The sequence below is a fragment of the Aotus nancymaae genome, unplaced genomic scaffold, assembly GCF_030222135.1.
Source record: "Aotus nancymaae isolate 86718 unplaced genomic scaffold, 86718_ANA_hifiasm-v0.15.2.pri h1tg000010l, whole genome shotgun sequence".
Classification (NCBI taxonomy): domain Eukaryota; kingdom Metazoa; phylum Chordata; class Mammalia; order Primates; family Aotidae; genus Aotus; species Aotus nancymaae.
Window position 1 is genome coordinate 8,178,107 of NW_026988421.1, and position 15,518 is coordinate 8,193,624.

The 15,518-nt window shown below is 38.3% G+C and overlaps 1 protein-coding gene across 1 annotated transcript; it reads left to right on the forward strand.

Moving 5' to 3' along the window:
- Positions 1 to 219: 219 nt before the first annotated feature.
- Positions 220 to 13,755, forward strand: CUZD1 (CUB and zona pellucida like domains 1). The gene is made up of 9 exons (XM_012453418.2): positions 220 to 301; positions 4,278 to 4,428; positions 6,373 to 6,587; positions 8,045 to 8,195; positions 8,548 to 8,765; positions 9,248 to 9,420; positions 10,500 to 10,891; positions 11,670 to 11,938; positions 13,466 to 13,755. The coding sequence occupies exons 1-9, from the start codon at positions 220 to 222 to the stop codon at positions 13,636 to 13,638; spliced, it is 1,824 nt and encodes a 607-aa protein (XP_012308841.2). The 3' UTR covers positions 13,639 to 13,755.
- Positions 13,756 to 15,518: the final 1,763 nt, after the last annotated feature.

Consider the following 15,518-nt stretch of genomic DNA (forward strand, 5'->3'; position numbering starts at 1 on the left):
CTCTACTGGGGGCAACCTTTCCAGGAAGGAGTTGGGGAGAGAGAACCCTCACTGTGGGGACTGCTGATAAGAAACTAGTTGCACAGCTGCTCTATTCTCACACAAACCTATCCCTTGTGTGGCTGGAACTGACATTTCCCTGGAGGTGTCCAGAAAGCTGATGTAACACAGAGCCTATAAAAGCTGCCAGTCCTTAAGGCTGCCAATCCCCTTGCCAAGATGGAGCTTGTAAGGAGGCTCATGCCTTTGACCCTCTTAATTCTCTCTTGTTTGGTGGAGTTGACATTGGCAGAGGCTGAAGGTAAGAAAACAACCAGATTTATTCACCAAAACAGAGAAGTTCTCCTCTTAAGAGGCCTCTTTCAGAATTTTTCAAAATGTTTATGTCTGTTGGCCTCAGTTCAGAGAAAAATGTACTCTAATACTCTTGGGGGGCAATTTTAAATTAGTTCTAATTTTATTTGGGCTCATCTGACAACATCCATAAAAATATCAAAAGTGTATAGAATTTTACTGAGTAATTTCACTGCTAAGAGTTTATGTTTTGTAAATAAGCATTAAAGTATCCAAAGATATAGGTATAAATATGTGCACTTACATAATTGTAAACAACAAGACAAATTGTCATTGTTATGGTAAATCCATACAGTGGAACATTCTTTTTTGCAACTTAACTCTGATCTGTAGTGTGTCCATAGTCTACATTAAGAGAGAAAAAAAGATCTGAAGTTTCTACAATATGATGGTTCTTATGTTTGAAATACATGCATTCAAGCATTTTAAACATGTAGAAATAGAAGAGAAAAGGAACAGGTGTAGAAGTGTTTACACCAAGGTTTCAATGATGATTGTTTCTGGGTGGATGGGGTTATGGGAGTATAAATAAAAATAAAGCTTTGTTCCTATGTAGGTGGAGTTTTTGATGATTAGTCAAAATCTTGGTGGGATTTTGAATTAGTACTAATTTTATTTGGGACCATCTGACAATGCACATAAAAATATAAGAATTTACCAAATAATTAAAAATATTTTATAGATGGGGTTTCACTACATTGCCCAGGCTGGTCTCAAACTCCTGAGCTCAAGCAATCCACCCGCTTTGGCCTCCCAAAGTGCTGATATTACAGATTTGAGCCACCATGACCAGTCCCTTACTGGGTAATTTCACTGCTAACAGTTTAGGATCCAGTGATTTTTCCTCTTCCCCTTTTCTCTTTCTTTCCTTTTTCCTCTTTTTTAAGGTTTATTAACATATGATTCACATACCATAAAATCCACCATTTTAAAGTATACAATTTCGTGTCTGTTAGTATATACGCAAAATTGTGCAAACATCACCACTATCTAATTCCAGAACATATTCTTCACTCCCAAGAGAAACCATCTCAAGCCCAGCACAGTAGCTCAAGCCTACAATCTCAGCACTTTGGGAGGCCGACATGAAAGCATTGCTTGAGGCTGGGTGTTTGAGACCACGCTGAAAAACATAATGAGACCCCAATGCTAAGAAATTTAAAAAAATATTTTAGCCAGGTGTGGTGGTACATGACTGTGGTCCCAGCTACTCTGGAGGCTGAGGTGAGAGGATCACTTGAGCCCAGGAGTTTGAGGCTGCAGTAAGCTATGATTGTGCCATCGCAATCCAGTTATCGGTAACAGAGTGAGACTCTCTCTCTCTCTCTCTCTCTCTCTCTCTCTATATATATATATATATATATATACACACACACACATACATATATATATAGACTAATGTTGCAATGAATATTAGTATACAAGCTTTTGTGGAGATATATATATATATATATATGAAGAAACTGTATTCATTACTAGTCCCTCTCCATTTCTCCTGATGTCTCCAGCACAAGGAAACCACTACTCTACTTTCTGTCTCTGTAAATTTACTTATTCTGGATATTTCACATAAATGAAATCATGTAATATGTGGTCTTTCACTTAGTATAATATATTCAAGGTTCATATATGTTGTAGCATGTATCAATACAATTGGCCCTCGGCACCTGTGGGTTCAGTATTCATGGCTTCAACGACCATGAATTGAAAACATCTGAAAACAAATGGTTGGTTACGGAGCATGTATAGACTTTTTTCCTTGTCATTATTCCCTAAACAATACAGTGTAACAATTTACACATCATTTACATTGTATTGGGTATTATAAGTAATCTAGAGATGGTTTGAAGTGTACAGGATGTGTGTAGGTCATATGCAAACACTAAGTCATTTTACATAAGGGACTTCAACATCCATGGATTTTGGTATCCACAGGGGTCTTGGAACCAGTCATTCGTGGACACCAAGGGATGACTGTACCTCATTTCTTTTTATTGCTGAATAATATTCCAGTGTGTGGATAAATCACATTTTATTTATTCATTCATCAATTGATGAATATTTGGCTTATGACTAATATTGAGATGAATATTAGTGAACAAGTTTTTGTGTGGACATTTGTTTTTATTTCTTTTGGGGATATGACCAGTGGTAGAATTGCTGGGTTATGATAACTGTATGTTTAATCTTTTGAGGAACTGCCAGACTGTTTTCCACAGAAGCTGTCACTTTACAATCCCATGAGCAGTGTGTAAACATTCCAATTTCTCCATGTCCTTGTCAACACTTGCTGTTTTCTGTGTTTGACTGTAGCCATCCTAATGCATATGAAGTGATATCTCATTGTGGTTTTGATTTGTATTTCCCTGATGACTAATGATGCTGAGTGTCTCTTCATGTGCATAGTGGCCATTTATGGATCTTCTTTGGAAAAATGTCTATTCTGATTCTTTGTCCATTTTAAATTGGATTATTTGCCTTTTAATTATTGAATTGTAAGAATTCTTTACACATTCTGGATATCAAGCATCTTTTGAAAACCATCCTTTTTTTCCCAGATGGTCTATAAATTTAGTGCAATTCCTATCAAAATCCCAGTAAGATTGTTAAATAGATACAGACATGCTGACTCTAAAATTTATATGAAAAAGCAAATGAATTGTAATAGTCAAAACAATTTTTCAAAAGAGCAGTAAAGTTGGAGGATTCATGTTACCTAAGTTTAAGACTTCTTATAAACTACAGTAATCAAGAAGGTGTCATTTACCAAAAGGACAGACAGATAGACAGATAAATGAAACAATAGAGAGTTCAGAGATAGATACACACAAATATGGTCCATTGATTTCTGACAAAGGTGCAAAGGCAATTTAATAGAGAAAGGACAGCCTTTTTATCAAATGGTCTTGGAACAATTGGACATCCATATGCAAAAAATGAACTCAACCTAAGCCTCATTTCTTATGCATAAATTAGCTCAAAATCGATCATAGATCTAAATGTAAAATGTAAAACTATAGTACTTTAAAAAAGAAAACATAGGAGAAATCTTTGTAACCTGGGGTTAAGCAAAGAGTTCTTAGACACCAAAAGCACAACCCATAAAAGAAACTATTAATACATTGGACTTTATAAAAAATTTGAGACTTTTGTTTTGGGAAATACACTGTTAAGAGGATGAAAAGACAAGCTACATATTGGGAGAAAATATTTTCAAATTGCAGATACAACAAAGGACTTGTATTCAGAATATATAAAAAACTCTCAAAACCCAACTAATAAAAAGCCAAGGGGCAAAAGACATAAACATACTTCACCAAAAAGGATATATGAAAGGCAAATAAGAACATGAAATGATGTTCAGTGTCATTAGCCGTTAGGGAAATGCAAGTTAAAACCATGATGAGATGCTGTTACACATCTATTAGAATAGCTAAACAAAGCAGTACAAAAGCCTGACAATAATGTGTGTTGACAAGAATGTAGTGCAACTGGAACTCTCATACACTGTGGTGGGATTGTGAAATAGAACAGCCGCTCTGGCAAACAGTTTGACAGTTTCTTATGAAGTCAAATATACACTTAACATATGACCCAGTGATATCACTCCTAGGTATTTATGCTAGAGAAATAAAGATTTATGTTCATATGAAAACCTATTAAAAATACAAACTATCCTTCTTCAGGCCCTAATATAGTCTCTTTTATGGACCATATGTAGAGAAGTTACAAATACTTCTCCTTAAGGGTTCAAGATGGAGAAATCAACTGCTTGTGACTTACTTTGGAGTAAGCTAAGTGCCATCCACAATTAGCTGCCTGCTTGTATGTATGTGACATGTGGGAGGCAGCTTCCTAATCTCTCAGGGAGGGGAAAGAGGCTGTTGTTGGCTTTCCTCAATGCCATTTGTGGTCTCTAACAGGAAATTCAAGCTGCAGAGTCAGTTTGGGGGGTGCCAATCTGACAGAGACCCACAAAGCCATGATCCTGCAACTCAATCCCGATGAGAACTGCACCTGGACAATAGAAAAGCCAGAAAACAAAAGCATCAGAATTATCTTGTCCTATGTCCAGTAAGTAGAAGCTTTAGTTTCCTAATAAGGGGGTGATGAACACTGACCACATTGGGGTGGGTAGGGGGACTCTCTGGTGAAATAGTTCAGCTTCTGCTAGAGGTGGTAGTGACACTGACAACCATCATGATGATGATGGTGATGAGGATGATGGCTGATAGTCACTGATGATGGCTGTGTGCCTGGCACTGGCTCACAGAGGTCCTTCGAGGGCAGCACTATAATAGTACTACAAACACAGCAAGGTTGAGAACTTGTCTGAGGTCACACAGATAGTGAGTAGCATGACCAAGGTTAGAATCTGGCTGGTCTAGTTCCAGTTTCTTGGCCCTAAAATACTAAACTCTGGTTCCAAATTTTGCTATGCATTTGAATCAGCGGGGGAGCTTTCACACATCCAGACTCCCAGGCTGTACACCATATCATTCAATTATAATCTCTGAGGGTAGACTCTAGGCATCAATATTTTTTATTTTATAGTTTTTATTGAAATAAGTATATGTTTATAAATGCTTTTTATAAGTGCACAGGTGACCCCAGGGTGAGGCCAAGCTGAGAACATGACTCTGCCCTGCAGTGTTGCTCAGTGTTTCCTGAGATCTGCCTCTAGCTAATCCTCTCAGCAACCCTCTGGGCAGATGCAGTCTAATCCCCATTCTGTACATAAGAAAGCCAAGAAAAGTCACTTACCAGGTCCAAGACTAAAAAATAATAAAAGTGGGATAGGAACTGAATCCAAGCAGCCTTGCTCCTGAGCCCCCACTCTTACGCCTGTCCCAGTGGTCCTTATACTTGATCATACATCAGAAGCATGTGGCAGGCTTGTTAAAGCACAGCTGCTGGGCCCCACCACCAGACTGTCTATTATCTTTCTCAGATGGAGTGTGTGGGACCTGAGACTCTGCATAGCTAACAAATATCCAGGTGACGTCAATGCTGCTGGTCCAAGTACCACGCTTTTGAGAACCATAGCCCTGTACCACTGAAGTTGGAATTTATGCTTCAAAGAAGCAAAAGAGGCCTCAAATTTCCTGGAAAGGTTGCTGAGAAACATATATGCTATTCTTGCTGTGTAAGGAGAGAGGGGAAGAGAAAGTGTGGGAAGAGCAAGGGAGGGGAGAAATTAGTGTTTAACATCTATTGCACACCTGTGTGCCAGGCCTGTGGCAGTTGCTTCATGTTCAGAATATTATAAACCTCACACAATAATGAGAAGTAGGCTGTGATATCCCCATTTTACAGATGAGAAAACTGAAGCAAGAAAGGTTAAACCACTTCTGTAAAGTTATATAGCAGGTAAATGACTAAAGTGGAAGGAGAACCCAGATTTCTCTACCCTTGAATTGCTTCCTGTTTTGGACGTATATCCTCTGAGGGTATTTGGAGAGACTCTGTCAGAATGGGCAACAATCTAAAACCCTGGGCTGTCCTGTTCAAAGCAGGGCATGGGACTGTCCTTCAGAATGAGGAAGTGGTGATATAAGGGAAGGAAGGAGCAACTAGGGAGGTTTGCTAAGGTTTGCTTTTCCTTGGGAAAGGTGGCTATGGAAGAAGAAGAGTTGTTTCACCTTTCTGCAGCCTTGGATATCAAGTGTCAATGGGAAACGATTCTAAATAAGAAGGTTCATCAAAGACTTACATGGACATGGGGAACTGGAGAGTTGGAAATAGGTAGAAGGAAAGGAATTCTGGATTCCATACCCATCCTCATCATTTACTTGATAAAAGACATAGGCAAAGCAGTTCACTTCCCTGAGCCAAAGGTCGCAGTTTGTGGTTGATGCTGAGTATGGTGGGGTTGGTGATTGGTCTTGGAGAGGTTTACATGAAAACAGATGTGCCACCACTTTGTAAATTGACATGCCTAGGTGAGCAATTGACTCTGCTCTGCAAACCCCCTTTGCTTGAGGCACTTCTCCAGCCACAGTTGTGTTTTGTCCACAGGCTTGATCCAGATGGAAGCTGTGAAAGTGAAAGCATTAAAGTCTTTGAAGGAAGCTCCAGCAATGGGCCTCTGCTGGGGCAAGTCTGCAGTAAAAATAACTATGTTCCTGTATTTGAATCATCATCCAATACATTGACGTTTCAAATAGTTACTGACTCGGCAAGAATTCAAAGAACTGTCTTTCTCTTCTACTACTTCTTCTCTCCTAACACCTGTAAGTCCTCATTTACACACCCTTCACCCACGTCTCCTGCAAGCACAGGTTACACTCTCTCCTCGTATAATCTTCAGTCTGAGTATATTCCCTCAGAGTCTTCTCCACGTGGAAGAGCAGTAGTTCTCTAACTTACATGTGCGTAAGAATCGTCTGGAGAATGTGTTAAATCACAGATTCTGGGCCCCATCGCAGATACTGTGATTTACTGGTTCTGGGTGGAGCACATGATCTTGCCTCTCTAACCAGCTCCCAGATAAGGCAGAGACAAGGGGCTGATCAGATGGCTCCATGTTGAGGGGTACTGTGTCAGAGCCCAAAGCAGAGACTCCACGTCCAGCCTGTTTAATAGTAACCATGGTATCTTCTGTAACGCTTCTTCAGGGACCGCACCTCCCTATTCTCTGATTCCTGAGATCTTGGTTAGGGTGGTTGGAGCTTCATGTTTAACAAGCCCCCTAGATGATTCTGACAAAGAAGATTGTCTGGAGAGTGCATGCTGCAAATCTCTGGTCTCGCCTTTGAAATTTAAGACTGTCAGGTGGTTGGAGGCTACACTTACAGGGTTCTGCATTCACAGCACCTGCATTCCACTGTGACCCAAAGCAGAATGCCAAGAACATCTGCGAGTTGGTTCATGGGGAGAGGTCCACTCTGGATTTCTTTCCAAGGCCCAGCACTGACCATGTCACCCTCCTGCTGAAACCACTGACTTATTGGTACCAGCAAATCTCCAGAGTGCAGCAGTCAATGTTTTCCCAAGCTGGACCCAGGCCACCTTTTCAAGCCTTGCCTCTAGCCGCTGCCCGGCTTGCACCCTATGCTTCAGCCAGTCTAAAGTGCTTTACATCTACAAAAAGAGCCTTCCGCATTGTTTCTCCCCATTTCATCTGTCCAGCTGCTTCCTTATGTACCTACTAGGGAAAGGTGAGACCATGGGCTGCTTCATGAAGGCTGTATCTGAGCTGAGCTTTGAACAATAGCATGATGAGAGTGGGTGGGGTGGGACTCAGGGAAGGAGGACTCACCTCTGCTGGAGCTGACAGCCGAGGAGTCATGGGAAGAAAGGGAGGACAGAGCAGAAGGCCACGTAGTAGTGGCTGATGAGACTGGAAAGCTGAGCCGGTGAGAGTGAGGAAAAGCCTTCAAGGGAGAGTGTGACTTTACTTCCTATGGCTCAGTTCAGGCATTGGGGGTCTCTCCAGATGCAACACATCTTACAGCACAACTTTAATATGATTTGTTTGGCAAAAGTATAAAGATTCACTCTCCGCCCTGCACCAGTGGGCAGAAATTTCAATGATAAAGAAGGATGAAAACCTCAATATGTGACCCATGGGAAAGACAGAGATGGAATCATACTCAGGAGAGACAAGTCACGCTCGATACACAACACAGAAATTAAAAGAAGTCTCTACTTTGTTGTACATTCTTGACCAGCTTAACATCCATTTCAGCTATTCCAAACTGTGGTGGTTACTTGGATACCTTGGAAGGATCCTTCACCAGCCCCAATTACCCAAAGCCTCATCCTGAGCTTGCTTATTGTGTGTGGCACATACAAGTGGAGAAAGGTTACAAGATAAAACTAAACTTCGAAGATATTTTGTAAGTACTGCTGCCCAATTCTGTTGGAACAAATGCAGTAACCCAACCTGGCAACTGGGGGATTTGGGAAGGAGAAATTATCATATGTAATTCCCATATATGGGCACTTTTCAAAGAATTGATGTACAAAGGAAAACAGTGATACTATTCCACTGAACTAAGTTGACTATTTTCCTGAAAATTCTGAGGTCCTTGTCAGGAACCATCCAATTCCCAGATGTGTCATCGTAAACCTGAGATACCACTGAAGGAAAAAATTCCATAATCACTTAAGAGTAGGATTGTTGGGATGTTAGAACATAGAATTGAATTGGTTTGAAACTCTTTTTCACCAGATGCCCTCATTCTCTAGACTAGAAATAGACAAACAGTGCAAGTTTGATTTTATTGCCGTCTATGATGGCCCCTCCACCAACTCTGGCCTGATTGGACAAGTCTGTGGCTATGTGACTCCCACCTACGAATCGTCATCAAACTCTCTGACTGTCGTGTTGTCTACAGATTATGCCAATTCTTACCGGGGCTTTTCTGCTTCCTACACCTCAATTTATGCAGAAAACATCAACACTAGTAAGTCACATTTTATATTCCTTAGCTATTTTGAGCTCTCTGAAGATTCCATACATAAAAACTGTTAATTTTTAGCCTTGCGGCTATTCCTCTTTGCAAGCATGTCACATATAGTTGGGGACATATTCATAATCTTAAGCTTGACAGTCATTTCTGTGCATTGCTTATGCAAGGGGAAATTAATGATTTTAATAACCTGAAAAGGATTTCTGCAGATAATATGAACTATTTCCCTTAATTCCTTCTGCAAAGACACAATAAAAACATCAGGTTTGCAGATTCTAGCTCTAAGCAAGTTCACAATGAACAGAGTAAAAGGTGAACTGCATGGCTATCTCAAAATTCTAATTACTGTTTAGGGCAAAATGGTTTTGACTTTTTATATATTTATTCATATGCATAGCTCTTCAAGACCCTGCATTCCTAGCTGGCATAAACATGACCATGTTTTTTAATTTTTATTTTATTTTTTCCCCTGACAGCATCTTTAACTTGCTCTTCTGATAAGATGAGAGTTATTATAAGTAAACTCTTCCTAGAGACTTTTCACTCTAATGAGAATAACTTACAACTAAATGACCCAACTTGCAGACCAAAATTATCAAATGTTGTGGAATTTTCTTTCCCTCTTAATGGATGTGGTACAATCAAAAAGGTAAAGTGAAATACTGATAGCTGGGTTTTGTCAAATGCTGAATGCATGTTGGCCAATGCAGTCAGGGTAATGTTTGCTAGCTGCTGTAACAAACAACTCACAAGTTTTAGTGACTTAACCGCATGATAAGCATGTGAAGGCATGTAAGTGCACATATCCATTCGTACATAGCTGCCAAATTGCTGCATTCATTTTCAGGATAACTGGAGGATGGTTATCTTTCCCAGAAGGTAAAGAACTCTGAAAACTCACTAGAGAAAGTTTGAACATCTATGTTCAGTGCGCTTAGTAGCCTACCAGTAACACACATGCAGAAAATGTTTATACCTCATATTTAGTAAAAATCTAGCTGAATTTTTAGGGTCTTCTTCTTTACTTTTAAAGACAGAAAAAAACCCATTATCCTTATTTTAAACATTAAGGATATTACTGGAAATTTGAAATTTGTTCTACATTTTCTAGAAGTTCCATTCAAAATTCCAAACATTTTCAACCTTTGGTCTCTTTAGGATTCATACCATAAACTTTTCACTCAGACATTAAACAATAACCTAATTGAAAATAATGGAGGCTAATCCAGAGGAATTGATAAGGACAGAAGTAAATCATCATTTCTTACCAAAATTGAACACGCAGGCTTTATTACACTGTGAACCCCCAGGGAAGGCAGCTAAGGCAGTCCCTCTTGCAGACCCTTGGTCTACATATATTTTAGAAACTGCCCAGTTAGCTACATTAACTTAGAGCTCCTTAAGGAAGGCAATATATGGTAAGCTTTCATGTCTTTTTAAGGCTGGAAATCTGCATTCAAAATTGATTTTACTCTAACTGAAAAAATTTCTGTCTGATTCTATCTTCAGGTCTTTCTAATGCAAGCTGTATTGCTTCTCTCATACTTTCTTCCTTTCCTAGAATATTTCTTCAATGAAATACATTTAAGTTTATAGTATTTGGACAGGAAAGCTGTTATCTCGTGATTTAAGAAAATTATGTCTGTACTTGCAAATGTTATTCACATCTATGCTCTAAAATATTACTAGACTTAAAATATAAAAATTGAATTCTTTCTCGTTCTGCAGGTAGAAGATGAGTCAATTACCTACACCAATATAATCACCTTTCCTGCATCCTCAACTTCTGAAGTGATCACCCGTCAGAAACATCTCCAGATTATTGTGAAGTGTGAAATGGAACATAATTCTACTGTGGAGATAATGTACATAACAGAAGATGATGTAATACAAAATCAAATTGCAGTGGGCAAATATAACATAAGCATGGCTCTCTTTGAATCCGATTCATTTGAAAAGACTATACTTGAGTCACCATATTATGTGGATTTGAACCAAACTCTTTTTGTTCAAGTCAGTCTGCACACCTCAGATCCAAATTTGACGGTGTTTCTTGATACCTGTAGAGCCTCTCCTACCTCTGACTTTGCATCTCCAACCTATGACATAATCAAGAGTGGGTATGTATTAATTTAATTGATGTATATATGATATCCCTTTCTATGGAATAACATTTTTAATAAAGTAATTTTTTTGTGTTGTGTATATACATTTTTCCTAGTACTACATGAAATTTCATTAAATTCATTTTAATCATTTTATGAAATACAGTTACTATATACTAATTACAAATAATTTAAATTTAAACATACAGACACAGCTTATATCTTTGAGAATTTTAAGTGTATTTACAAAATATTTGTGGGTGGAAACAAATTTATTTTTTGTTATAAAAGCTCTATTAGTATTTTTGGGTTTTGTACATTTTGGTTATTTTCAACAAAAACCTAGAAGATTATTTCATGTGTATCATCTTTAAAATATAATGCCATCAATAAAATATATGTAGCATTCTTAAGAGAAAAAGTATAAAGTTCTTATTTGAAAAAAAATTCCTTTTTTCCTTACAAGCTGTTGGTTTTGAACTATGTTATTTGTACTGATACATTAATGATAAGTATGTAAGGAAGGAAGTCTGACTTCCAGTACGTAAGTATTGGTTTTCTGATTAAGTCATATGGATCAGGAGTTTTAGAGCTAGAAGGAACCTTGCTATCTCACCCAGGAATCAGATCTATAGTCTTAACTCACTGTACTATGAACTAGAGACGCTGTCTTTCTAGAGAGATTTTTGGATTCACAACTGAGTTCAGAGAAAACTTTATATCATCTCTTTTTAGTATGGAAAAGACTAAATTTGTCCGTATCTTCTAAACATGTTCATAAATTCTGTTCCAGATGTAGTCAAGATGAGACATGTAAGGTGTATCCGTTATTTGAACACTATGGGAGATTCCAGTTTAATGCGTTTAAATTCTTGAGAAGTATGGCCTCTGTGTATCTGCAGTGTAAAGTTTTGATATGTGATAGCAGTGACCACCAGTCTCGCTGCAGTCAAGGTTGTATCTCCAGAAGCAAAAGAGATATTTCTTCATATAAATGGAAAACAGATTCCATCATAGGACCCATTCGTCTGAAAAGGGATCAAAGGGCAAGTGGCAATTCAGGTAAGAAAAAAGCTATTTCATGATCAAAGAGCACGTCATGGCTCATAAAATGCTGCTCAAATCCAGTAACTCTTAAGCATGTACAGTTTAGAGATATATAATAGGAGCTTTAGCAAATAGGCTGAATTTTAAGTATACAGGATTAATATTTATTGCCATCAGTTGATAATATGCATACCATGTACAATGTAAGCATATGATACACTGATAGTTTGTCATTATTCATTTGGCTTTTAAGTATAAGTGTAATGTCCTCATCTCTAAAAACAAGTTTCCTGACTCCTTATTATAGATGCCATAGCAGATAATTAATCGGAAAGCATGTATTTTAACTCCTAAATGAGTAAAACAAAATGAACCAGCATTCCACATAATAGCCTATTTGAAAAAAAGTTATTTTTTCTTTTAAAAACAAAGAATCTATTATAATAACACAGGGCAGCCCTGCTTCTTTCGAAAGGCTTGAAACCTGAGATCTACCCAGTTGCATGAAAGGAATGATGGTAAATACTCAAGGATAGTTTGCAATTAAATGGCTTAATATAAGCCATAATGAAAGAAAAACTATAAGAAGTTATCTTAGTTGTAAATGGCATTAAAGTACCTTTCTAATCTCTGTATTTATTCATTATTATGAGCACTATAAAGGAGTATGATTCTGGTTTGTAGCAAAATATGTCTATGGCAAAAAAAAAAAAGTTAAATTTAGTAATTTTATAAATGCATTCACTAAATGGTTTACAGAGTGTATCTATAGACACTGGTTTGAAATTAGTTAAAAATGTATAAATGGAAGTTGTTATGGAAATACCATCAATATGAGAAGTTGTTATGGAAATACCATCAATATTTTTTCCTATTTCAAGGTAATGAACAAAGTGTTTTTCTGTTGGCAAAATGTATTCTGGCAACAATGAGCAACAGTGACCATCAATAAGTGAACCTGAATTTCCATTTAACTATTATGCTTGAGTTTTACACATTTTTCATGTGATATCAAGAAAAGAAACTAATTCATTTATATTTATATTTAATTTTAAACTTGTTTCAAACTGTTTAAATATAAATATAAATGAATTCAAATATTTGATAATGGTTCCTCTATATTTTGTTGGCATCATGCATTATACATTAATTCATATATAAGACTCATAAGTGGGTGTTGAACAATGAGAACACACGGACACAGGGAGGGGACCATCACACACTGGGGCCTGGGGGTGGGGGACTAGGGGAGGAATAGCAGGGGATGAGGGGATTGGCGAGGGATAGCATGAGAAGAAATACCTAACGTAGATGATGGGGCGATGGATGCAGCAGCCCACCACCATGGCACATGTATACCTATGTAACAAACTTGCATGATCTGCGCATGTACCCCAGGACTTGAAATATAATAATAAAATAAATAAATAAAAGAGTTAAGAAAAAGATGCACAGGATATGTAGAGATATTATAAAAGTTACCAACATTTTATAATGTTACTACTTCTTAAAACCTGATTTTCATCTTGTTTCCAATTACAGGATTTCAGCATGAAACACATGCAGAAGAAACTCCAAACCAACCTTTCAACAGTCTGCATCTATTTTCATTCATGGTTCTAGCTCTGAATGTAGTGATTGTAGCCACAATCACAGTGAGGCATTTTGTCAATCAACGGGCAGACTACAAATACCAGAAGCTGCAGGACTATTAACTAACAGGTCCAGCCCTAAGTGAGACGCATTTCTCCAGGATGCCAAAGGAAGTGCCACCTCGTGGCTACATATATTATGAAGGGCCTGAAAGTGACACACAGGCCTGCATGTCACTGTGTCAGCATGTGTCATTACAGGACAATGGAAATAAATAAATACCACGTCAGTTGGCTCTCATTTTAGGAACTAAAGATACAAAAATATTACATGAGGCCAGGTGTGGTGGTTCATGCCTATAATCCCAGCACTTCAGGAGGCCAAGGTGGGTGGATTACCTGAGGTCAGGAGTTCCAGAACAGCCTGACCAACATGGTGAAACCCTGTCTCTACTAAAACTATAAAAATTAGCCGGGTGTGGTGACACATGCCTATAATCCCAGCTACTCGGGAAACTGAAGCAGGATAATCACTTGAACCTGGGAGGCGGAGGTTACATTGAGCCAAGATTGTGCCATTACACACCAACCTGGGCAACAAGAGCAAAACTTCCTCTCAAAAAAAAAAATTACAAATTAACACCTCTTTTTAGAAATACAAAACATTTTAACCAAATATTAGGTGGAAAGGTAAAGGCTATTTTTACTTAAGAAAAGTAGCCTTCAAAGGTAGATGTGTTTATTTTTTAGGTACAAATATGCTACTCTTTGAAACATAAAAAGTTAGAATTTCTGAAACTAAAGCATGAGAAGGGGAGCTGCAGACTCCTTGCTTCACGTGCCTTCCTGCTTTCATGCAGAGCCTCAGCATTTCTCACTGTGAGCGTTTCAGGAAAGGGCTTCAGACAGACAATTGTGACTATAAAATTAGAGACTTCATACCATTTCTTGGTTAATGAGATAACATTATTCTTCCTTTTCACCATCAAGCACCAAAGCCCAAGGTTCATTGTCCTCAAGGAGTAGCCAGTTCGGGTTTACACTTTTCCACTTACTGTGGCTGAACAAATACGATTAAAGAAAGACCCCAGTGTGCACTGATTTTACTCATGAAAACAGAATCTAATCACCTTAGCTGATCGACACAACCTTCTCTCATCATCTGACAACACACATAGTCTCAGGTTCTAATATGCATCCAAACAGCATATTATTCCTGAATGCCCAAAGGCATTCTCCTTCCTTCTAAACAAGCATTGCATCTACAGGATGCTGAAGAGAATGCGAAATGGATGTGATGGAATCTCTACCCTCACAGAACAAGCCTTTAGGACACTGATTGATTTTCCAGCTCCAAATCACAACAGATCTTCCCCATATTCTTTTCAATATCTCCAAGTTGATCTCCTAAATATTAATACTTTCTCAGGCAGCGATGCGGTGACTCTCTTCTATGTTCATCCAGGTAGTCTAAATTGAATGACTGCAAAGCTATTTTTTAACCTAACTTGAAAACCTCTAAACATTTAATTAGAATGGGTAAATTAGGGTAAGTGCTTAAAAACAGCCTGATCTGGTTACAGTCCTTCGGCCGTCTCTCTATCAGGAACTGACTGGACCCTCTCTGCTGGCCAACATGGTAGGGATTCAGAGGCATATCAGGCACAAAAGTGTAATACTAAGAAAATGATCAAATATTGTGACTCACTAGATGGTGTAAAATCATTTGTAGTGGAGCTATTGAGGTATATCTCCGATATCAGTGTGTATGCATTATCAATATATGTGCTACTATTTAAGTTTTCTTTCTTTAGGAAGGACTCCAGAAAAGTGATAAAAGTTCCTAGATCTGAAGTGGGTGGCCTGGTTCTAGTGCTTCCCATTTATCTAGTGGGTTACATGAGCTGGGTCACCTTCAGCCTTGGCCTCCACAATTTAAAATGAGTTGGTAGCAGCTACCACCCCCGAACCCCCCCGCTCCGGGGATGTGGTGAGGATTAAAA

Coding starts and splice junctions, on each gene's coding strand:
- CUZD1 (XM_012453418.2), top strand. CDS start 220: ATGGAGCTTGTAAGGAGGCTCATGCCTTTGACCCTCTTAATTCTCTCT. Junction 4,429..6,372: donor ATTATCTTGTCCTATGTCCA/GTAAGTAGAAGC, acceptor TTTTGTCCACAG/GCTTGATCCAGATGGAAGCT. Junction 10,892..11,669: donor TATGACATAATCAAGAGTGG/GTATGTATTAAT, acceptor ATTCTGTTCCAG/ATGTAGTCAAGATGAGACAT.